The sequence below is a fragment of the Oryza glaberrima genome, chromosome 6, assembly GCF_000147395.1.
Source record: "Oryza glaberrima chromosome 6, OglaRS2, whole genome shotgun sequence".
Classification (NCBI taxonomy): domain Eukaryota; kingdom Viridiplantae; phylum Streptophyta; class Magnoliopsida; order Poales; family Poaceae; genus Oryza; species Oryza glaberrima.
In genome coordinates, this window is record NC_068331.1 from 3263274 (window position 1) to 3289836 (window position 26563).

Below are 26563 nucleotides of genomic sequence, written 5' to 3' on the forward strand. Positions count from 1 at the left end.
ATAGAAAGCACGTGAATGCATTCGCGAAAAGGAAAGCACGTGAATGAAATCATAACAAAAAGGAATTACACAGCCTATATATACTCCCTCCGTCCCTAAATATTTGACGCCGTTAATTTTTTTACACATGTTTGACCATTTATCTTATTCAAAAAATTTAAGTAATTATTAATTATTTTCATATCGTTTGATTTATTGTTAAATATATTTTTATGTATACATTTAGTTTTACATATTTTACAAAAGTTTTTGAATAAGACGAACAGTCAAATATGTTTAAAAAAGTCAACGGCGTCAAATATTTAGGGAAGGAGAGAGTACTATTTGTCGCAACCCATAGGTCCGCATTACATAAACGCATGCCAGTTTGAGTAAAATGCACCATTAGTACCACAACTTGTGAGGTGGGTGTAATTTAGTCACCCATCTTGTAAAATGCTTAACTAAGTCACTCATCTTGTCTTAAGGGGTGCAAATCACATAAAACATATGCCGTTGGGTTATTCGTAATGAAATTATATGCTATATTAATTTGTTTTGGAAGCATGGTCACACAATCCATAAATAAACCAACATGCAATGCTGCCGGTAGTAAAATCCAATTAAAGATGAATTTTGTTATTGATCGCTAAGTACAATATGGTCATTTTTATTAAAAGTAGGAGTAGTAGCATATGAGTGTTAATTTGTAATTTTAATGTTTGCCCTGTCCACATGGCTAAAAAATGCATGATGTTAGGTCGATATGGCCTGCAATTTAAAAACAACTAATCCATGTGACAATGTATTTGGTGAGATTTGCACCATCGAAGCAAGATGAGTGACTTATTTAAGCAATTTGTAAGATGAGTGACTAAACTGCACCTACCTCGCAAGTTGTGATACCACTGGTGCATTTTACTCCAGTTTAATTAATGGATAGAGCTAGCAAACCATAACATATGGGACTAGAGGAGCAACCAAACGTAGCGTGCTTATTCAAATACATGAAAATTGAAACAAGTGAACAAGTTTGAAAATGGTAATTATGCAACTGAGTAAAAATGGTAGAGATGAAACACAAATGCTGTGCCAACTCCAGGACCAAGCCAAGGTAGCCATTGATGCAAAAGCCATCGTCCTGTTCCATTGAGCAAGGAAGACCAATCAGTGGTGTTCATGGAAAAGGTAAATGAAACAAGGAGCAAGCTGGGGAGCAAATTATATTATCTGGCAACAAGTTATCACTTAGAAGGAAGGAGCAAGTTAATTACCTGCGGCTCATTGACGCTTCTGTTTTTCGCTGCTCCACCTCTAGTGCTCCTTAATGTATGTCGCAGTCTTGAGTGAGGGACGGTTGGGATGTGTGTTCGCAATGTTCAAGATTTTTTCTTTCAGTTTTGAGACCGCATCTAGATTGCCAGAAATCCAGGCATGGACTCTGCAGAGGGTGTTGGGGAGGTGCTGGAAGACGGAATCATTCTCACCAACCTCATTCAATCTAATGTCAATGTGGAGGTCCTTCAGATTAGGCATGGAATCATGCATAAACAACACATTAGTAATATCGGCAAACTTGAGACTCCGGAAACCACGGTTGCCAATGGTGAGCCATGATCCTTGTGTGTTTGAATCGGGAAGGGCAAGAGATTCGAGAGCTTTCAGATCTCCAAGCATTTCGAAGTCGTCCTGCCTAACATACACATTTTCGAGCTTTAATTGCTCAAGCTTGGCAACAAGGCGTATCCAACTTGGAATGGTTGTCCTCTTGAACCTGTTTACGATGCTCAATCTCCGGAGGTTTTTTAGGGAAGGGAACCACGAATCAAACAAGAAGCGTTTTGCAGCTATATCCGAATAAAGAGACAGATATTGAAGGCTATGTCTGTCCAGTGCATTAAGTGAGGAGATGAAAATCTTCTCGTAGCTCTTTTCATGCTCGGCATGGGCCTCATCAGAATCTCTAACATGGTGAGGCATCCAAGATACCGCTAGTACTCTCAGCTTGGTAAGCTCACCTAGCTCCTTCAAAAAGCTTACCGGTTGATTGAAGGGCAAGAGACCTGTTAGCTGCTCCAATGCTTGCATCTTGCTAACACCTTCTGCAGGGAACATGACTTCAGAATTGACAGACAGACGAACCAATTGCTGAAGTAGAACAATGGATGGTGGTAATTCTTTAACTTGAGTATATAGTATATCTAATGTCTCCAAATGCTGGAGACGCCCAATATTGGCGGGGAGCACACTTACTCCTGTTCCCCTAATGCTCAGATACCTCAAATAGGCTAACTTTTCTATATTAGCAAGATGGTTGTTTGTCAATGATTCGCACCCTTCTAGATCCAGTACTCTTGCAACTTTAAATTCCGATAGAGGATGCAATCCTGTGCAGTCCATAGAACAAGCAAGTGACCGGACATGAGGCTTAATCGACTTCATGCTCGAGGCAAATTTCTCTTGGCAGTAGCTACCCTGGAGAGACATGCGACGAACCTTGCAGCAGTTGCTATGCTGCAAAGGTACAGGACCAGACGGATCCAACAAGGTCATAAAGTTCTCCTCTACTGATTTGGACACTATGAAATTAAGAATGACGTCGTGAACACGGCAGCTCAGCACCTCACCGTAGTACTGATACCATGGTTGGATCAAGCTCCGGTTTATCAGCACATTGAAATACCTCAGCCCTGCTTCATATAGATTTTCTCCTGGTCTTGCATTGATAAATCCTTCTGCAATCCATCTGCTTACCAAGCGGTACTTTCCAATTTCACAATCTTCTGGGAATGAACTCAAGTATAACTAGAAAGCGTTTGCGCCGTTGGCGCACTATCCATATAGCGTGTATAGTGAATTTAATATTGTTTATTTGTAAAAGAGTTATATCTTAAGAAAAATCTTTTAGCATTTTTTAAATTTTATGTCAGCAAGTCCGAGAAAAACATTATGTTTGTAAACATTTAAATTACATAGCAGATAAAGCAAAACAAAGGGCGATATTAATTTATGTTGGCTGATGATCGATTTGATTGTTATTAATAAAATCAAGCTAAAAAAATGAAGTAAACAAATTGCTTGGGACTTTCATAAATTAGAGATTTATATAATAACCCTAACAATTGACATGCTTTTTTAATTGGTCATACTTTATGGGAAAATGGAAATTATTTTGTTCCTTTCCTCCTTCCCATATTTTTTCTATTTTAGCTTATATAACCTTTTCATTCTATTTATTTCTTTTACTTTTAGAGTATTAAATCCATTATTTTGATGGTTGAAAATGTTATCATTTGTATATCTATCACTTTCTCGTTTTCTCTTCCAATATATGCTTATCTGCTTATTACTTAGCAAAAATCGTCATGATCGCAAGAGGGCCACGTGGTGCACATGCTAAGAGCCATATGTGGGTTGGCGCCGGGGAGGGGGGCGCCTCCATATGTATTTTATATACTTACATAGTTCATTCCCATTAACTTAATCTCATCCCACAATGTGTCACATCACCTCAAATTATATGGCCATTAGATCAACAATCGATGATTAAGATTCACTGATTTCCATTCTAACTACCGATGTGCAATGAAGAACACACTACACAAGAGTCTCTTTGTATGCCAAGCCATTCCATCTAGTTAAAATGATGCTAATCTTTTATGGTAAGTAATAGCCCATTTAGATGATAGAAAATTATATAGCTCTATCATCTCTTAGATCATTCGCAGTACAAAACCCTTCTATAAGGAGCCTCAAAGTGTCTTGTATGATGAGGTAACATGTTTGAAAATTGTTTATCCCACAATACAAAGTTCATGTTAGCTGTCATGTTTCTTAATTCAATCCTAACATTTTCTTTCTAATTTAAAACATAGTCAATATTTTATACTGAGCATCCTAAAATCTCCCCTCCCTATCCTTTCCCAAATCCATGCTTACATATTTCTAGAAAATAGGTGCGTCGGTTAGCGCACTAACTTACCGCTATGACATATTACTTATTTAACATAATTAATGTTATTCATGTTTAGAGTTCCAAATGTAGTACTTTAGAATGCTTTTTTCAAAAAAAAATTCAACCCTTTTCTCTTCCATTAAACAGAGTAATTGACACCTATTAACAATTGGTATGACTATACGGTTAGAGGACTGAAAACTAAGTTTTTTTTTTCAAGTCTCTCCATGAGAAATTTCTTGTGCTAATCTACCCATGTGACCTACTCACATCTCTGGTCTTATATATGATATTATATCATCTTAAAATATAACGATCATCGGTTGATTAGCTAATCATAGGTACAATTGTGAGAGCAATATTGTTAACAATTAGAGTAATATAATTATACTTCAACATTTCAATATATGATTTGTGAATGGGCAATTTACTTGTTTAAGCTTCTCTGTATGCCTTTACCAAGTACTTTGAAAGATGTGTCTTTTGAATTAGTAGGATTTACAAAATTTGTCAAATTATTAGAAAATTTCGAAATTTATGTATTGAATATTATTTTAGGTAAATGACTCCTATGGTCAACTCAATATACAGAGACATAAAAGTTTACTCTTTACTCTTTGTACATGAGATCGGTTTTGGAAAGTTGAAACTTTCAAGGTCCTGGACATCAATATGTGAGTACTAATATAGGGGCGTCCTTAAAAATATTTAGTACTTAGTGAAGTATAGAATAAAAATAATGTTAGGGGTGAAAATGAAAAATTCCTAGAGTATGATGCCACGTGCAGTGCAGGTGGCCTTTGGGAGCGGTGACCTGCTGCTCCATCCTTCATTATCCATCTCTGCCTTTCCCCTTCAATCTATCAGTTCACTTCGTCTTTTCTGCGTGAGGGAGGCAGCGGAGATGGCCAGCTCTGCATGCATGTCGGAGGCAGCAGAGGTGGCGGCGAACCGGCGATCAACAACGGCGGGTTAGTAGGAGTAGCTGAAGGCCCGACACCCTCGCCTATCCCGTCGTGCTCACCGCCGGCCAGCCTGCCATCACCAACTCGGTTGTCGTCTCTGCCAGCAGCGCCGTCTATCCCCTCTATCTCCCCGGTGCCCCGCTTCTACTGTCACGCCCGGAATTTCTATCCAAAATTCCAAACGCTTACATGTGTGTTAAACCCTCGTCCAGAAATCAGCCGAGGCACACAATAACAAATTGATAATAGAGTACAAATAAATAACTATTGAATATTCGCAAATAGCAAATTATTACAGAGGTGGATAGTTCCTCTCAAAAAATAAAATTCTACACAGCGGAAAATAAAACAAACTACGGAACAGCTATGGCGACTCCACTCCACAGGCAACTTAACCCGGAACAAGCCTAATCCTCCAGATCATCACCTTCACAGAAGTACTCCTCCTCTGATGAATGAATATTGCAAGAATGAGCATATGACATACTCAACAAGACACACAGCAAATATGCAAGTGCACAGGATAACAAAGGATGGCATAATAAAGCTCATTTGCATAAACAGCATTTAATAAATATTTTAGAGAATAATAAAACAGTTGAATAATTTAAGCAGTATTAAGTAAACACCATACAACACACCCGTGTTGCATAGGCCCAACCTCATCTGAACAACCAACCCCGGTTGTACAAATCAAACCTCCATACCAGAAATATGCCATTCCAAACCAGGAGTCAAATTAATTATCACATTATTATCACCAATGAGTAATGTGATACTAATCACGAAAAACATTGTTAGACCCGCCCATAACCGCGGGCACGGCTATTCGAATAGTTTTATTCTGGCCAGAGATGTACCACTGTACCCACAAGACACAGTTCCACAACATGTTACCATGCGCCTCAATACCACCACGGTACCTCGGAAAGGAACTGTGACAATACCCCTCGCACAACACAACTCACCACAGTGCACCATACCTGGATCATAATCACCCCCTCTACAACCAGAGGCATGGACTCCCCAGCGACCCCCACGGACTTCTCGCCGCTTCTCAGTCTGGCACCCTATAATGAACCATGCTATACAAAAGATAAAGCCGTTGCCCACGCTGGCTTGTGGTTGGCACGGTAAATGTTTCACAACAGTAGCTCGTGAACCGGTCCTTAATTGTCATGAGCACAACCATCAAAACCATGCTCTCACAACCCACCTTTAATCAGGTTTTAATTATTAATTAATTAACATAACACGATTAACCATCGTGAGCTACCATTAAGTATAACCATAAGTAATAATGTAGTATGATTCATCCCATTAATGAGCTTATGTTTCTAAGCATGGTTAAGCAATTATACATATATAGCATTTAGCTGAACCAAACCAATATATAAGGTTCTAGCTACTCAAATTATAACCCATAGGAAAATACAGTCATCTTCGGCCATAATTAAAGGGAAAAGGCTCACCACCCAATGACATTCGAAAATAATGCATAAGTTGAAATAAAACATTAGCTTTAAACGGGTTCAACATGCTCAAAGGTTTGTTTGGGATCTGTGTGACTTGCCTTGAGCTTCCACAAAAACCTCTGAACCTTCCTCAACTGAAACGCTCTCCTCCGGAACGTCGGAAACTAAAGCAAATAAACAAAATCAACAAAACAGTACAAAAACAAGCATAAACAGTACATGTGGATATTTTTAACATGTAGATCTCGATTTTAGAAAAATTTAGCAACTTGAACCACTCGAATCGGAGCTACGGTTAATTAGTTATGATTTTCCGAAGTTTTAATCTATTTAATCTATTTAAAAAAACTGAAAAAGAGGAGATGATGACGTCAGCATGATGTCATCAATGGCGGCTGGCTCGGATGGCGACCTCGCCGGAGCTAGGGTGGTCGGCCGGGGTTTTGGAGGACACCTACACGTAGAGGGCGACGACGCGAACCCAAAGGTGCTCACCTATGCGTCAAACGACGACCGACGACAGCCGGCGACGAGAGGTGGCGGCGGCGGCGGCTTGGACCTCGCCGACGGCGGTCCTCCGATGGCCAGCGACGACGGGGAGTGGCGGCCGGGCTTCCTCACCACCGTGCGCACCTAATGGCGGCGACGGGAGGCGGCGGCGACGGCGGATGCGGCTGCGCGGCGCGGCTGGCGGTTGGCCGGCGGCGGCGGCGGCTAAAGCGACGCGGCGGCGGCTCTACGGCGCACTAGAGAGCTCGGGAAAGGGGGCAAACGAAAGAGGACATCTAGGGGGTCCTATTTATAGCCTTGGATTGAAGAGATCGGACTCCTAACGAGAGGAATCGAGCCGGGAACATCTTCGGGTTAGTTTGGAGAGATAAACTCAAAACGAATTTGATACGGATAAAATACAAAGAATTAGGTTCCAATTCTTGGGGGAAACGAAAGAGGGAGATAAGGGAAATATTTCCAAAACACAAGAGAAAAGGTTGGATTTGGAGGAGAAAAACCGAGCCAATTCGGTCTCAGTTCGGCTGCTAGAGGTAGAAGATGAACAGTGCCGAGGGACGCAAATTAGACTTTCGGCGGGGCTGAGAACAGAACAAGGAAAGGAAAGAGAAGGAGAAGGGGCAGCTCGGCTTGGGCCAGCTTGGGCTGCACAGCCGCGCGCGAGGGAAGAGAGTTGGGCTGAAATCAGCCCAACGGCTTAGGAGAGGATTTTAAAAACTTTTCCAATTAAAATAATTCGTGAAATGATGTTTCATTATTTAAAAATACTTTCCTTGCTCAAATAATTCCCATAAAAATCTAGAAAATAGATAAACAAGCAAAGTATTTAACGAGATTTTATCTAACTCAGTTTTATGTTACAATTTCTCCTAGATTATTAGAGTTTAACTTGAAGGCTTTTTAAAATAATTTTTAGAAATGATTTAAAATATGGATTATTAATTTAGGCGATTTTTAGGGCGTGACATCTACCCTCTCCCGGTGACGCCTTGATCTGGGCGACTAGGTAAGATCATGTGAGGTCATGGTGGTGGCGGAAGCGGCAAGCCGGCGAGGAGGTTGTCGAGGAGGCGATGTGAGAGATCTATCTGTCGCAGAGGCGGTTGAGGCTGGCGACGAGAAGGATGGTGTCGAGCCGAGCTGTTCCCCATGGATATAGCGATGGCGTGGACCCCCGCCGCCCCTACTCCTCGCTCCGAGGCGGCGCTGGCCAGTGAGCTCCAGGGCCGACGCACGACAAGGCACCATGCGGGCCGGCAAGCTCTGGGTCAGTGCAGCGGATTAAGGCTGGGCGGGGCCTTCTTCCGGTGGTACATCGAGCTCGAGGTCATCATCCCGGCATGGAGATCAGGCGAGGGGAATATACAATCTGTTGTTTTCGCTGGATTTTTCTCGCTCTTTTTTTTTTTTTGCTTTTTTTTCTAGGAGTTTTTCCTCTGCTCCCGACTGTTCTAGATGAGGTCGTGCATTTTTTTAAAAAAAAAACTCTCGTGCAATTTATATTTAGGTCTGTTGGATATATTTTTCACCATTGATTTGTCATCGGACGGTTGCGGGAGTGTGCGAATACGTGGCATGCTTCTCCAGCCGATAATACGAACGGAGCACAGCGCATGTGCCACGTGGCCCAATGAGAGGTCCGGGATTGGACCCAGAAATCGTATATAAAGATAGGCAACTTCTTAAATCATGTGGAAGGTTATAATAACTGAGTGCTAACACTGATTGCATGGTCTCAAGATACTCATTTCCTAGTAGTGGAGAACTGATAATTTCTTTTACCTCATTCCAGTGATATAGCGATTGACGATCAGCCAAGAAGCTGGATATGGAAATGATTGCTAGGGGTATACCATCACACCTTTTCAGTATCTCTTTAGAGGCTTGTTCAAATTCAGGAGGGCATTGCTCTTCACAGTCAAAAATTCTTTTATAAAATAACCTTTTGGAGTGAGCATCATCGAGATGTTTCATCGAATAAACAAAACCACCATGAGAAGATAAAGATGACATAGCCACTTCTTTCACACGTGTCGTCAAAATTATTATGCTACCAGGACTAGTTTTGACCAATGCTTCTCCAATGAAGTTCCATGGTTCCGGTTTCCATATATCATCCACTACGACAATATACCTGCCACATGTAGTTTTATTTTTATCATAGGAGATCAAATTAAGTTCTAAACAATCTATATGCATGTTTCCAAAGGACCAGAAATCCAGAATAATAAATGAAATTCTTGCAAAGAACCAGAATTATATTTCCAAAGTATGCTCACATGCTTGGTTGGGTGGTGGGTTTACAAAATTCTCGAAGATGGTTTTACCATTTATACTAGTACGAGGTAACTACAGCTTACATGCCATTAAACTCTGATTCGCAACAAGTATACATCAGGCTTCTACGACCCAGAAAAAAAAAATCTGTGCTTAGAATTACATCATGAGCATTTGAGCTACCTTTGCCTCGTACTAGCAAATTACTTAGGAAAGCATGACCCACTCAGTGCTTAGAACACAATACATCAAACTAGGGCACTTGTTTTCATCTCATATTGAAAACAAAACAAAAATAGAAAAAAATAATTGTTTGCTTTGAGCCTACTATTTTCTCTAACTGAACCAATGAAATGCAAAAGGGTTTCTTTTTTCTTTGTTTTTGACCAACTTTTTCTGTAACTGAACTAGTAGGTCTTCTTGGCAGTGTTTATTGTCTATTAATCGTAGCACATAATAAAATCAATGCCTCATTTAGCCTTTAGCTAGGTTCCAAGTATTGCATAGTTGGAGGATGTTTAAGTAAGTGTTGATGAAAACTTAACAATAATTTTAAGTTCATGAGGCTTGAGGCAAAGTTAAAGATAAAAAAGATGGACTTTAATTACCCAAACAAGAAAGGTCAGCAGAAAACAAACGGATCATATGAGAGTGCACCTTTTTTGCTTGAGATAGTCCCTAAGATTATCCACGAGATTTGCTATATCATCCGACGTGTTTGTTGACTTGTTGCCAACTTGATTAGAAATGTTGAGGAGAAGCTCCTTTATGTTCGGTTTCTGAGACACCGAAACAAAGGCATTGCACTCGAATTCCCCCTTGATTTTGTCGTACACTTTTTTAGCGAGAGTGGTCTTGCCCAAACCTGCACACCCGACAATGGATACCATTCTGACATCATGCTGCGTCGCTGCCGCTGACAACGAATCCTGCTCTGTCGCTGCGGCTGATGATGTCATCCCTGGGGCCATCGATGCCGACGAGGTGCTTCGTCTCCGTCCAGAGCGCGCATAGCCGGACATCAACCTTGGACGAGGAAGCAGCATCCAAGCTGGTTGGTACAAGTCCATGAAGAGTGTACCTGTTACGCCGCTCGCTGACCTCCACGACACGGGCCTTGAGCTGCTGGATCTGACGCGCGATCTGACGGAACGCTCCGATCTTCTTGGCCATGCGCGCCACCTTGGCGGCGAGGCCGCTTTCGCCGGCGCTGGAGCCGCCGCGGAGGCGGTAGACGGAGAGGTCGATGCAGTCCTCGATGTCGTAGGCGAGATCCCGCACCCTGTCCCTCCAGTCCTTGCTCAGCTCATCGAGCTGATCCACATCTGCTAGCTTTTGCAGAACTATATTCATGGTGCTCAGCTCGGACTGGAGGAAGACAAGGTCGTCGCGGACTCCCTTGGCATGCTTGTATTCCTCGCCGAGGAAGGCAGTGAGCTTTGCGAGGACGGAGTTCATCACTCCGGTCGCCGCGCTCACCAGGACGCCCTCCATGCCGACTCATGCGTCAGATCGAAGCCAATGGCCTTGCTCTCTCGCTCTCACTCTCACTCTCATTCTCGTTGTTTATATGAAACTCTGGTTGATTTGACGTTCATGATCGAGCCAGGAGGATATAATTTCCCTCGATATGTGTTTATGTGCCAGGGTAAAGTTACTAACTTATTGATTTCACGTTCATGAGCCAATAGGATATATTTTCCTTCGAGACGTGTTCCGTGGCAGGGTAAAGTTATTATTAACTTATTGGTGATACCCTATATATGTCCACCCATTTGTCCTCTATAAATTTTCACGCCCGCCCATGTTAGGTTTGTCGGTCACATCTGCGAGGAAGCCACTCCTAGAGGTCCAGGAGCAAATTTAATACTCAAAAAAAAAAAAGTTATCCTGGTACGGTACAGAACTCTATTACGTGTACATATCGAGATTTATATACATATCCAGATTCGTAGTATTATAATATGTCACGTTCTGTATTAGATTAATTAACTTTTTCTGATATGGAGGTAGTAAAATATACATAACGACCACTAATCAAAGATGAAAAAAAATTATTATCACATCTTCATTTGAACCACCCTAATAAATACAATGCATGTACCTAATGGGATTAGATATCTTGATAGTGAAGGATTTTAGAAAAATATATATGAATTTAGAGGAAGGGGATATGCTAGTTAATTGTACGTCTTGTATCATGAGATATGAAAAAAGTGGTTACATTTTATATTGTAGGATGAAGGGGTATTGAATTATTGAAGAGAGATCAAGAAAAATAAGAAGTGCAAAGCTAGCTTTACACATACTCCAATATAATTGCACTAATTACATATACTTGGTATTTTCTGGAATATTTCTTCCAAATGGTGATCTTGGCAATGCTTCGATTCAAATAGAAAGGTTTCTTGGAAATATTTTTCATAGCCTTCTAGCACATCTAGAAACAACAAAATGGGAAGATCTTTCACAATATTTATCCTTATTTTGATAACTGGCGGTCTACTTTCCGGAACGAGGTTCTCTTGCATATTGCATATGTGTAGAATGAATGATCCCCTAAGATAGTTGTTGATTGATTACAACTCTTGCAGTGCTCTTTTTGTCCTCCTCCTTTTTATTTATATTTGTACATAACTTTTAGTATATATAAACCAGACAAAAACGCTTGGTAAAAAAAACTTATAGCTAATCTACTATATTACTATATATGTTAGCTCTAATATTTATCTTATAGGATTAGTTAGAATTTCCTCCATCCAAAAGTCTAAGGCATATTTTCTGTCACCAAAAACAAGGAGAAATTAACTTATTCCACATATAATAAAAAATGAGCTATATACATGTATGTAACCAATAAGTATTAAGCTGGTTGTTCGGGTTCCCGTCAATAATTTAATTTAGCATCGTAAAACAAAATATTCATTTAAATATTACATGCATGTTGCAAAACTGCCTATCTTATTTATAGAAACTAGAAAACAAAATATATTTAAACTTTTGGATGGAGGGAATCACTACTAGAAAAACAGATTTTACCAACACAAACTTTTATTTTCCTAGGCGGGAAAAAAATACCCTCTTGTAACCTCTTGCAAAAATAACTAGAGAATCCCTAGATCTAGCCCTGCCTACGAAAATCATTTTTTACTAATGGAGTCTTAAAGAAGCCCACCTACGAAAATATCTTTATTTTCACATGTAGACCTCTTAAGGTTCCGTTTGAAAAAAAAATCTGATTCTCGTAGGAATATGAGTATTAATTTAAATTTGAATGGAGTCCAAGTTTAAAAAAATGTAAAAGAATTAAAATGTGAGAAAATCCTAATCCTAGCACAAATAGGAGTCCTAATCCAAATTTGGAGGGAAGATTCAAAAGGAATTGGAATCTACACTCAATATCTATATATTGTGTTCTTTTCACCTGAAGATGAAGATTAAGTTTTTTTTCACAAAACGAGGTGGTATTAACGTATGATTGATTGAGTTTTAATTATTACAAACTTGAAAATATATTAATATGATATTTTAGAGCAACTTTTATATAGAAAGTTTTCGTACGAAACGCAACGTTTAGCAGTTTGAAATGTGTGCCACGAAAATCTTAGGCCTGGTTTAGTTCCTAACTTTTTCATCAAACTTTCAACTTTTCCATCACATCAAAACTTTCCTACACACAGAAACTTCCAACTTTTCCTTCACATCATTTCAATTTCAACCAAACTTCCAATTTTAGTGTGAACTAAAGACACCATTAATCTTCATCCAACTCTTGTTGGAGAAAAGAACAGGACCTAAATGTTGGTAGTGGTGCTAGTGGTTCTGTCACCACCCCTACCACTGACAGGTAGGGCTTACAATGTACTCCCTCCGTCCCAAAAAATGACAAACCATGGATTTCCGTGTCCAACGTTTGACCGTTTGTCTTATTTGAAAAAATTATGAAAAAAATTAAAAAGACAAGTCACGCATAAAGTATTAATCATGTTTTATCATCTAACAACAATGAAAATAGTAATTATAAAAAATTCATATAAGACGGACAGTTAACCGTTGGATACGGAAATCTAGGGTTTGTCTTTTTTTTTGGGATGGAGGGAGTATCAGTTCTCCTACCTATCCTAGCCCTGAATCCTTGATCCCATGCCTGCCGCTTCTCCATCTGCGACAAACCGACAACGACCCAGGGCACCGGCCGCCAGCAGCGCGCCCCCGAACTGCCACCCCGTACAGCACGCAGCCAACCTCGTCGGCTGACGCGGTGACGCCTCCAGGCTCCAGCAGCGTTGACAAGCCAATCCGTTGATGGAGCATGCGTGAGCTCATGCGTGCTGGTGGAGATTGGGCCGGGGCTTCTAGCATTGCTGCAGCTGCAGCTGCTGCCTACGGTGACAGCTGAAGCGGCGTGGACGCAGATCCGTGGGCTCCTATGTGAAGAAAGAAGAGGAGGATCCAGGAGCTGGTCTCATCGATTTTGGACGACAAATGGAATAGATATTATATTTTGAACAAAGTTTAAACTCATAAAATTGCTATAGTTTTGGACGACAAGGAGAATAGATCCGTAGATACTAATGATACGATCTCTCAACATATAAGCATCTCTAAAATTTGGTTAGTACAGCTATTAATTAAGTGAAAATAATTAAAGGAAGATTCTGATTGTTTGTAAGAAAAGGTAGATAAAATTAATTAGAGAATAATTATGATTGATAAAAATAGAAAGGGTTTGTGAAGAAATAGCTTTACTTTGTATAATTTTATGACGGAGGAAGTTATTCATGGCCATCATCTGGTTGATTGATCTCATTATATATTAGGCTTAAAATGTCGGCAGAGCACGAATCACGTAAAGGTGGTAGCATACTCACTCCGTCTAATAAAAAACCAACCTAACTCCGTCTAATAAAAAACCAACCTAATACAAGATATGATATATTTTAATACTATGAATCTGGACATACATTCTAGTATTAGAATGTGTCGCATCCAATTCTAAATTTGATTTTTATGGGACGGAGGAAGTATTTAGTGGCGTGCATTTTAAAAATGGACAAATCCTGCTCTTCATCCGACGTGAATAAGTAATTTAGTATTGAGAGGAAATGGCAGAATCCAGCACAGAAATGATCAAATAAGACAGAGTATAATAAGATAGCCGCAATACACAACATAATAAGGCTTTGTACATATGCAGCGCGGGTTGTATAACTAACTTGTAAGTTGAGCAGCACAGGAACTGCTACAAAACGGTGTTCCAGCATTGCAAGTCAGTTTAGCGCGTTAGCACCCTCACTAGGCTCTCGCAACCTCCTAAAGCTAAACAGATTAACGACAATCTAACATAGCTAGGGAGAGAGATCATCTATCTTAGCAGATTCAGAGTTCAGAGCCACCAACAAAATCTTCTTGATGAGCAATGCATAGTTATCTGACTTACCATTACCTGCGCGCATCCGGACCAGCTGGCCGAGCCTGACTTGTCACATGACTTGTCTGCTGACCAGCAATGTTCACACTGGGGTTGTAGCGTCCAATCGCTACGCTGTAAGCTTCACCAGTCAGGCTCCCTCTCATCTGCCCTGTGGGACGCCAGCTTTCATCCACAGGAAGCTCCTGAAGATCATCGGAAGTTCCGATAGGGGGAGGTGTGCTCGGAGGCCGAGCAGTAGCTGGCAAGAAGGGAGACTGTGCACGAGGTGGTGCCTGAGAAATTGTAGGTCGGGGCACTGCTTGTGGTCTCATTGCTTGGCTGCGTTGTTGCGCAGGGAAAAGATGACCGCGGATCTGCGGGTTGACTACACTTGTGCCGCCTGGTTGAGATGGCAAGACCTGTGGAGCTGTGGAAGGTTGAGCCACTGTAGCTTGTCCAAGTTGATTCATTAGATTGCTCACTAGCCGATGAACGTGATGGGACTGTTGTGCGGGGGGAGCTCCATGGGCATTAGCACCTATAGCCTGTCCTGGGACTCCTGGCGGCGGTCTTGTACCCATGAAATTTTGAGGAGCAGTAAGCCCAATAAACTGGCCTTGATGATAGTTTTGCGTGGCTCGAATCTCCTGTCAACAAATATGTGATTCTGTGAACAACTGCTTGTTGATATAAATTTAATGCAAGTAAAAGAATTCAAACGTGTATCATGAATTGCTTCTCTCTACAATTTATCAACGATTTGTATTGTAAAATGAACTACAGATGGCTGGCACCCTGCAACAGTACTAAACCACTAAACCAATATTTTAGGTCATGCACCAACTTCGCTGGCTGACAGTTATCACAGCAGGTACCATCACATACTCACTACTTGTATTTGCAGTACGCAAGCAAGCAGTACGAAATGAGTAATGAAGATAGTGAAGTAGTTCAAGTGCCTGTTAAATATTTGCCCCTATTCAAATGGAGACAAGGATAAAAAAGGTAATAGAGCCAAGTAAAAGAGAAGATAAGATGACCATGTTGTCAATACTCAAACATCTCAAAAATATGAGCGAACATTAAACGGGCCATTACATAAAACAAACCTTTTACTCTTTTAAAAGGAGCTGGGTTTTGGGGAAGGGTGTTGATAATGCAATCTACTTCTACAACACCTCATTCTAGAACTCTAGAAGATCTTTAGTGGCTAGATGTGGATAGCCATGTGTATGGTACTGTCCACCGTGGTGTTTGCAACATCTTTTTCAACAATTGCATCACTAGAACATGTGTATGTATGGATGGCTAACTGACCTCATGCAATCGTGTATACAATTTTTAGAGTTGAAGATAATTATGTTTTTTTCTTATTTTACTTTACATCATATAGTGCATATATTTGGAAAGTAAGTTGGCAAAACTATAGAACATAATTTTTGAAAGGGGTGAAATGGAGTAGCTCAGGGACCAAGTATAACATATTTCAGCCTCCAAATCACTTTATAATACTAGTATGGTTGTGAAGCTAAGATGGCTTATCATTAGTATTACAGAAAGTAAATTCATCAGATAGTTCTACTGTGATTACAGGGCTGTTTAAATTTATAGCGACATGTAACATGACTCTGTTCAAAGATAAACCAATGCTACCTTATGTTGGCAAAAATACCAAGATATAGTGGCTTGAAAAGATTTTTACCTGCTGTGTTGACTGGTGTTGCAATAACGGAGCAGCATCTGGAGCCCTTGATAGTGATCCAATACCAGTGCTCATAGCAGTAATGACACTATCTGCGTTTGTCACCTGATGTACTTGATATGCTGAAGCTGGACTGGATTGTGGGAAAGGAGGTGGACAATTGTAGATATTTGGTCGCACTCTCTGTGGTTGCACTGGCAGAGCCTGAATTCCTGTAGGTTCTCTCGCGACATTCCTTGGTATAGGAGGTCTTGCAATTTCTAATCTAAGCTGTGGATCTATTCGTGGTTGCGACGGCACAATATCAGAACGTGTTCCTTGTGCTACATGCTGTCTCGGAACTACAGAATTAGAGGTATCAAGAGAAGGAGAGACTGCATCTGTGATAACAGGGTGCAGAATGTTATGAGGCAGAATAGACTCCAAAGTCCCGAATGAACTAGAGCCCAGACCGCCAGTAGAAGGCAGTGATGAATTTTGGCCAGAAGTTGAAGTGGCATTTCCACGTTCATTGTTTCCACGGCTTGCACCGCCTGCATATAGATCTTCTGCCTGCGAAACTGTGTTCATAGGCAAATCCGAAAGATAGTCTGCCACAGATAGATCCTGACAATTCAAGAAAGGCTTCACATCTTCTGATGCAGAGGTAAAACTCATTGGCACATCACCATCATTGTCTTCATTTATCAGATCTATGACATCATCAGCAGTCGCATCAGTGTCCATAGTATCTCTACTCTGCTGAATGACGTCACTGGAATGTCTATCAGATCTCTCATCATTAGTTGAAATGGTTTTCCAAGATCCATCAGCAAACACAAGGACATCAATAGTATCTTCTCCAGTCTCTTGTAATATCTTATGGAAAAATAAAGACTGATCACATACAAAACATAATGCAATGATGTATATGCGCAGATACATTATACAACTTACCTTGACCATCTTTTGATCAATCCGTAGGTCAGTGAAGTTTGAAGGTGTATTACAAAATGGACAGCGCCAAGTCGGCTTCCTCAAGTTCATCTCCATGTAATTATCATAATCAAAACACTAAACAATGCATGCTCTGTCATTACTTTTGTTGAAAGAAAAAGGCTCAAGCCATGAATACAAACAAAATGATAAATCCATACCTGATAGTGTTTGCATAGGCGCCCTTTGATGGGAGTTTTTATGCGCCTAAAACTGCAACAAGAGATGGCAAATGAATATTTTCCAGGCCAGAATCAGAAAGTAGCTGACTAACATTTTTCATTCAAATAAATGATAGAAGTAAAATTTTAAGTTACTGAATTTGACTTAACCCCCATCAATCTAGACTGACTCTAGACAGCCAAATTCACTAAGCGTGCATTAATTAATTAATTCATTGTTGTACCTTTACATCACCATCTAGACACAGAGAACATGATTTTGCCAAACTAGGTATTAAAAAAGAATAGTTCTTAATTTCTTATGAGGTTCTTTGTCCATATCCATGGAAGAACACAGGTCAGGCCTTGTGCCCTTGTGGCGAACTTGTGTATGCAGCAAATTTCACCAACATGGGAAAGTTGAAACACAGTGCGCAGCAAATTGTATTCCATGAAGAGTGCAATACATTACCTTATGGGGCACTTCAGGGAAACTCTAGATGGCCCTTCGAGTAAATCAGAATCTACCAAAAAAAACAAAAAACAGATCTATGAAAATTTCAATTCAAAAAATAGAATAGCTGACATACACTAAATGATTAAAAATAAATTTCACCCACCAGGAGGATCAGCAGCGACTGGTTGTGCATAATCATTTAGGTTTGGAGCGTCAAAGGACTCCAATTTATTCAGAAATGCAACAGCTATGATATAGTTAGCTGAAACAAAAGGCTGTTGGTTTATAATATTCAACAATTGAAATAGAAGTAAACAGACACAACACCATGATCATGCATACCATTAAAATATCCTATAGCTTGGATGATGTTTGCCCCGTATTTGAGCATCCTAGTAATATCAGTGGGGAACTGGGGTCCTGTTTCCTGCAACATAATTTGAAAGCATGAATTTAGGTTGTAACGTAATTGAAGTTTAACAAGTTGCAGAAGACTATGTGGTCAACTCAACACTGACCATTGAAACATTTGTCCTCTTGTCCACGCCTTTTCCATTGACTAAAAAGCTGAAAATAAAACGTAATATTATTTTTTGGCTTAACATTCGCAAGCATCAAAGTAAAAAAAAGAAAGGAAAGAAATGTACCTCACATGTGGTGGGTTTGCAATACATGATGAGGCATCTAAGTCTTCCTTTTGCACAACAATTAGATTCTACAAAACATAAGAATATTAGTAAAGTTGACTTTATATAACATCATAATGCATACAAAATACAGAAGTACCAGAATGAATAGTCATAAACTCCTGCCATTTTGACACTACAGTCCTTTCACATCTAATCACTCCCTCAGTAATAAACACAAATGCATGTAGATATGAGATGCTACAAGATGACCATGCCACCATATATGCAACCAGTGGGTTTTGGTGACAACTTAAACTATTTCGAAAGAAATTTAAAATATCCTTTGGCTTCTATACTTCAAAAGGGGTTTTTTACAGCTAACTTAATTTATTTCAATTCAAAAGATTTTGAGGTACTAGGACAGATAATAGTCATAAGCAGGAACTACTTTACAAGAAACGAGTATGACCTATAGAAGTAGTCAGTCAAATAAACAGTGGTTCCATGCCTATGTCACTTGCAGATGCAAAAAAGAACATGACAGTAAATATTATGTAAAATATTGTACAAACACACATGGGGTTGTACTTTATAATGATGATTCATGATATATTTTTAAAAAAAAAACTCACATGGAAAGACTAGCACAGCATGCATAAAATAAATATTTTCACTCAGTGATACTCACAATCTTTTCCTCTCGAGGCACATTCTTATGGATGAAAAAATCGGCCATTAAAACATCATATCCAACCTGTAGAGTATGGACAAATACATCAAAATTAGTATCCATTCCTAAAACAAACCTTTATTATCTGAGGATCATCAGCTATATGTTTGCACATTAAGCATCTGTTTGGTTGGATGGATTTGGAAGGTTGGGATGGGGCCAACCCATTTTCGGAAGTGTTTGGTTGAAGGGGTAGATGGGTTGGGATGAACCTAAAATAGAATATTCCACTAATATCCAGGTTTGTTTGATCCACCAAAATCAGCCGGACTGGGCCAACCCACCTCGCGCCAGCGCTGTCACGTGAGGCGCATGCACGCGGTAACCTCATCCCTCCTACCGATTCACCTCTTATCTCTTTCCCTTTTTCCCCCTCCATCCATATTGGCGAGGCAATAGGCGCTAGAGGCGGCGTCAACCACGTGCCCGAGCCGGCGGCATCTGCAACCTCCTCCCTCCTCCATGCTCTCTCTCTCTCTCCAGCCGCTCGTCCTCGTCAAAGCAGGTGACTGCGATAGGAATCCCTACATGTATTTATTCACATTTGTGTCAAATCGATCTGTCTCTGGTTGCTTGTTGCTAGTCCTCATCATCAGCTGTTGGTCGTCCTTGCATCCTCCTCTCTTGTCAAACTTTTGAGATTTTATTTGCATGAGATGAATGTCCCTTGCTATCAATAAGATTAGTTTTAAGCATATTGTAGTATTTTTGTTTCATCTATTTCTTCAGTAGACAATTTTTTATGTGAGCAAGAATTAGTTTTGTGATGTGGGCAAGTAATTTGTGATGAGATCATTAATTTGTGCTTGAGCATGATATGGCAACATATTTCTGTTTTTGTTAAATTTTTGTGGCTGCTACGAATGTATTTTTAGTGTGAGAGTTTATTATTTTTTTGTGGAAGCTAAAATGTATCGTTCACGTGAGAGGTAACCTCACCAATTCTAGTTGAGGAAGTATCTCTATCCAGCTATCCCACCTCATCCCTCCATCCAAACAGGTGATGGGACCATTCCATCCCACTTTATCCCTCAAACCAAACAAAAAATAGAACCATCCTACACCAGAAAATAGGGATGGACCTAACCCATGGTGAGGATCTAAGAATTCGAAAAAACTGGTGCATAGAAAAGAATCATCAACATTTATCAGATCAATTTCTGAAACTTTGTCTTCAACACCAGATTGACTACCTTTGCTTCCAGCGAAGTGACTAGACGTTCAAACTTCAATTGAGGATAGTACCTATAGGATTTTTGAGGAACAGAAATAAAAGCAGGATCACCTTAGTTCAACTGAAAATTAAAATATTGTACATAAACAGACTAAAATACTTTAGATTACTTCTCAATACTAACATAATTACCTAATTAACTGAGATCGCAGAATATAACTTTCAATTTAATATCTTCGAAATTTTGAAATATACTAGTTCTATTTTAAAAGGAATATAGACTTCGCATTCAAATATTGAAGTCCAAGTTTCTTTCAATGTACTTCTTAAGTACTACCTCCGTTTTTAAATATATGATGCTGTTGACTTTTGGACATCATGTTTGACCATTCTTCTTATTAAAAAAAACTAACTAGGCTTGTTTTATCATCGAAGGTACTTTAAGCATGTCATATATTTGCATGTTTGTACAAAAGTTTTTAATACGACGAATGGTCAAACGTCACATCAAAAAGTCAGCCCCATAATACATTTAAAGAAACAGTTATTGAAGATTTGACACGTCACCTTGAACAAGAAAATTTCACATGTCATTTTGAATTTAAAAATCTTGATTATTGGATATAAAATCCATATAAGAAATTTGTAACATATTTTTCAAAGAGTAAATTGCACTTTGGGCCGCATATTCTTACCAAAGTTTCACTTTGAACCACCCTTACAATTCTTTTTTTCACTTTGGACTAGTTACTGTTGCCAAATGTTCACTTTGGACCGGGTGGCTCACATGTAAGTGACAAATGGACAATAGAGAGGTGGTTAGTCTCATTGACATGTTGGCCACCCGGTCCAAATACAATATTTGGTAACACTACCTATTCCAAAGTGAAAAAAATCACTATAAGGGTAGTCCAAAGTGAAACTTTGGTAAGAATATGTGGCCCAAAGTGCATTTACTCTTTTTAAAATTCTTATCCATGCACAAGTGTGTGAAAGAAAGATATAGTCACTACCTTGGCATTATTGTTGAAATAATTTGGATCACAGTGCTGTCATTATCTGGCTGGCTGACAGGCGTGCAGAATTTGCCAGAGAGCTGCATGAAAAGCAAAAATTATGACTAAGCAAGCTAATATCTGAAGGACATGCCATTACCATAACAAACATAAACTCAAAATAACGAAAGTGATCATAACAAAGAATCAACATAATTAATAGTAACAGGATAAAACATTTCACATACCTCATTAGCCATCCTGAGAATTTCAGTACAATCTGTGGGTTGAAACCATTTTTCAGAACAAGCATTCTACAAAACAGCAAGCACAGGTTACTATTTTATTTTTTGGGTGGCAGATATATTACATTGGGAGATATCAGGGCAAAAGACAAATTGTACAACTTGGGCATATGATCACATATAAAACTTTTTATTGAAACATCTCGCAATAAAACATGAGTATGCATTTGGAAACTAAACAAATACATTGATGGGTAGGACTAACAGCTAAGATGGTTATTGTTGTATAGACATTAAAGGTAGTAAGCAGAGCCAGCAGCTGAGCGCTCGGTAGGGCGAGGCATGGCGCACGCCATACCTCGTGCCGGCCGCGACCACGAGTACCAGCCCCTCTCACCGCGCTCCCGCTGGGCCACAGCGGCCGAATCATAAACCATTGCTGGTCCACTTGTGTCGTGTATTTGTCTAATGTTTCTCATCGAGCAAGTTGAGGCGGCGGCTGACGCGATGGCTTCGACGGCGCCGTACATTCCGGTGAGCCTGCATCCTGGAGACTGGGACGGAAGTCGGCAGCGGCTAGCAGTACGAGCCACGCTCACGTGTGGAGCTAGGCAGCAGTAGCTTAGTTGGGAGCTTTTTCGATGAAAGAAAGAAACGAAACAAGGAATAGAGGAACAAGACCCCAATTTTCTAGCATCCATCTATCACTGTTAAATAAAACATTGGTAGTTTGCCAAATTTCATGTATTTGATGGATTAGTAGATATTGAAGTTGGATGCAGAATCATATACTATATCATAGAAATTAGAATAGCTGCATGTCACGATCTAGGATTTGTGGAGAAGAATCGGGATGAATGGGGGTAGATTGGATTATAGTAGATGAAGTAACAAGGAATGGTCCTGAACCTAAACGGCGCGACGTTCTCCGTCGCACTGAGAAGGCAGGCCGATGGGCACTGAGATAAATCTTGATCTAATGCCTCACTGATCTGGGATAGGATCCCTCCTTATATAGATGGAGGACTCCTTAATCTAATCCTAACAAACCTTATCTAATCCTAACAAACCCTAATCCTATCCAATGGGCCTAGGATGCCCGGCCCAAAGACCATGACACTGCAGAATCTGCAGTCTAGCGGCATGGTGTCGGTTGTTACAGTAGGTAACCTATGGTAAAAAATTCTTATTAAAAGTTTACTTTTAAAGTCTCCATCCACAATATTTGCATCGAGCGTTTTCGTTTAGCGTGCAGCTTTTTCGATATCATATTATTACTTTGTAGTTTTTTCGCTATATGATTCATGTTCATAATATGAACTTTGATCTATTGTAAGTGCAATCTCGAATGATAAGGATTTTAGCCCTCACGGCCTTGCCATGCCTCATTTTTTGTCCGTCCCCCGCCACTGAGCAGAGCAAACATTGGATTGAAAGTTTGAAACAAATAAACTGTTGGTATGTATGCAGACACCAAAAAAGATCAAAAGACTGGATTATTTTGGCTAAAAGAAGCTCTTACCATAGCTCGTCTATGACTGAGAAGAAGCATTTACCTTGCATGATATCATTAGCACCATAACAGAAGATTGCAGAAATTGATCTTTTCCTACCAGATACACCTGGTAAATAAACATTAAACTTCCGATCAATAACACACAATTAAATTGGAATACCTGGCTTCACTAAAAAAAATGGAGCCCTCTTTGTGCAAAAGGCCAAAAATAAACAGTTCAAACTCAAATGTGGTAGTTGCACTAATAATTTGTTCATTGCCTCACATAACAAAGTTGGAAAGTACAGAAACAGTTAAGTCCTACCGGCTACTTTATAGGTCGTTAGCATTTAAGGAGACAGGCAGCCAATGCTAGTTTACGACAGCAAGTAAAAGGGGAATGTGATGCTAGGCAGATGGCACTATCAAATAAAATAGTGCTGCCTTGGAGGGAAAATGCTGGCATCACAGATTTCACAGGTACCAGATAGTGTACCAAGGGAAATCATGGAGTAGGAAATTGAGATATGGGAAATCAGGAGGTGCCATGTAACACAAGGATTTCTACAATTGTGTGTTTTTGCGAGCAGTGACAAATGAGGCTTTAACTATTAATATGCCGTATTGATTCTTTTGGAGGCTATCCATTCAAATAGTAGGATACCTTCATCTTTTAAAGTTCAGAAGAATCACATAAACAAGAAAAACACAACAGTTTCTTAGGAACGCAGAAAATAAAAACATAAGGGTTTGCTCGTTATCTTTAAAAAAAAAAGTAGTTTTCTCAGCTGTAGTACTGCTTAAAGGGGGGAAATTATTACCTCACTTGCCAAGTTAGACTCTCTCCATATTTTCATACGTGTCAATATTTAACTATGAGCTATAAAATTTTCCTCACACTGCAGATGCTGTGACAATTTAAAAGAAATAGTTTGGTGGTTCCAGAATGATTTTGCCAACCTACCATGCGTCAATAAATTCCAATGTGCTATTCTGATTGATATGTCATTTTACTATGCGGTTCACCATTGGGCCATGGGCACAGTAACAATTAGCATGCAATGAAACGTATAAGTTCTTACATTTAAAAATATCCATTTATATAGTATGTGAACTCTAGCTACTTCATAATTGCTTCGATAATGAATTCAAATCGTTAAATCGTTACTAAGAATAGCAATTCTGCGCAAATAATGAAGCTCTCGGCGGTCAATTATCGCATCCATTGCTCCCCTACTTGGACAATAAATGTCCATATTAAGATGAACGAACTAAAAAAAACAATGGGAAATTGTCTGGTAGAGGAGACACGCTTACCTTCTTCAAAATGCTGGGTATTTCACTGGCCACGGTAGGAACATCGCCGCTAGAAAGAGCGAAATCGATCCCTCTGCAAGCGCAAACAACGCGAATAGGTCACACAATCGCCTCCCGCGAAACGGCCTCGGTAGCCGGCCATAAACCCTAACAATCACAAGAAGGGGAGGGAGGGGGGGGGCGAAGCCGGGAACCCCTGGGCGGCGTACCTGGCGAAGGCGTAGACGAGGTGCGCGAGGTCGGGCGGCTCGAGGACGGTCCCGCCGCCGCCGCGGAAGTGGGTCCTGAGGCGGTCCCCGATCATCACCAGGCGGCGCGCGTTCATCGCCACCGCCATCTGCTGCTGCTGCTCCTTGCCCTGCGGCTGCGGCTGCTGCTGCTGCGATGGCGGCGGCGTGGGGGGCAGCGGCGCCGCGCTCGCCATGGCCCCCACCGGAGAGGCAGCGGAGGCGGCGGCGGAGGCGAGGGAGGGAGGGAGGGAGGAGGGTGCGGCGGCGAGAGAGTCGGTGGCGCAGCGTAGTTTCCTCTTTTGGGAATTTGGATGGATGCTCGGCTCGCTGCTGCTACGGGGGAAGACGAAAAGAAAATCTTTTTTTCCTCTCGACGGCGAAAAATGTTGTAATGGGATACGGTTGGCCTTGAACTTATAGGTGGGAAATTGCGTAATGTTCGTTTATAATAAGGTGTTTAATGTTGTTTGTCAAGTGATTTATGGGTTTAATAGTTAGGCTTACATTTTAATCTATACGTAACAAAAAAAAATACGTAAGACTTCTGTTACTATTTTTTTCGTCACACGGTTTTTTACGTTGGTTGTGTTTTTTTATCCAGTATATATAGTCAGATTTATCTTTTTATTAGCGAGTTCGTTTTTAAGCGATCTTATGAGCAATTTAGTTGTAAAATAGTCGTTGAAATCAAAGAGTTGAGGTAATCAATATGTAAAATGCGTATTTTCCATGTTAGAATTGATGTTTAAGAGAATTAGTAGTGTGGTACTTTTGTTTTACTTTAAGAGAAGGTCGTTGGTGAGTAACTGAGTATGTCTACGTAAAGACATGTCTAGAATAGATGAAACCAAGTTTGTTATTTAACTCAACAATGTAGTAAGTTGTAGCCAATTGGTTGTTGTAGTTTTATTCATTTTGCATGAATGCATGTAGATATCGATTCTTTAGTTATTCACTAAAATTATGGTTATCGTGTGCAATATTGACACCAAGAATTAAAAATTGCTCTTTTATCACTCGAGCTGTATTTTAGACGTGCTCAAGGGTTATACTGGCTTTTCCTACACTAAGCTATTAGTCCTTTTGTTTATATCATGATCTTCCATATGACTTTATAACTTAATTAAATATTTTTATGAACTATAAAGACACCTTCAAAAACATAGCTCGTTGTGCACCACAACTAAGAAACGTCATGTACGAAAATAATCTTATTTGCCACATAAAACTTGCTACCAATAACTGCGATGACACCAATCGGTGAGTCATATTCAAGCACACCAGGCTCTTACCCTAAAAATAAGTCATGTGGGGTTTTAAAAACCGCTTGATAGTTTGGCACCATCATAATATTAACGGCTAGTGAATAGTGCAACAACTAGTACATTTGCGACTTGTGATATTTTGTTGCTTTCTCTACATGTAAAAATCTATGCGACATTATACATTTTATATATTGCCATTGTGTATCCATGTAAATCTGGAGTAGTAGTTGACATCTTCTCGGTTTGTTTGACAAATAGGTTTAGAAAAAAAGATATTTCCAACCATACAAGGGTAAGGTTCAATCCTAACCATTCATTCATTTCACCTCGTTTAATCCTAACCATCTACTCATTTCTATTTTCCAATCCCACCTTTCATAACTTATTTGCCAAGCAAAGCCTAACCATTCATTCATTTCACATCATTTAATCCTAACCATCCACTCATTTCCGTTTTCCAATTCCACCTCTCGTTACCCATTTGCCAAGCAAAGCCTAACTTTTCGTTCATTTCACCTCATTTAATCATAACCATCCACTCATTTATATTTTCCAATCTCACATTTTATAACCCATTTTCCAGAAAAAAAGCCTATATGGTTAGACATCGATCC

The 26563-nt window shown here is 40.0% G+C and overlaps 1 protein-coding gene and 1 pseudogene across 1 annotated transcript; both read right to left on the reverse strand.

Annotated features, from left to right (window-relative positions):
• Positions 1-1293: 1293 nt before the first annotated feature.
• Positions 1294-10742, reverse strand: LOC127776281 (disease resistance protein RGA5-like; annotated as a pseudogene).
• Positions 10743-14266: 3524 nt separating this feature from the next.
• LOC127775564 (E4 SUMO-protein ligase PIAL1-like) lies at positions 14267-25001 on the reverse strand. The gene is made up of 16 exons (XM_052301823.1): positions 24664-25001; positions 24455-24527; positions 23199-23264; positions 21646-21711; positions 21416-21498; positions 20422-20473; positions 19187-19252; positions 18517-18584; positions 18388-18436; positions 18212-18296; positions 18033-18131; positions 17885-17936; positions 17413-17464; positions 17213-17329; positions 16277-17134; positions 14267-15221 (listed from the first exon to the last, which is right to left on the reverse strand). Exons 1-16 carry the CDS (start codon positions 24876-24878, stop codon positions 14604-14606), a joined length of 2619 nt encoding a protein of 872 aa, XP_052157783.1. The 5' UTR covers positions 24879-25001; the 3' UTR covers positions 14267-14603.
• Between the last annotated feature and the right edge of the window lie 1562 nt (positions 25002-26563).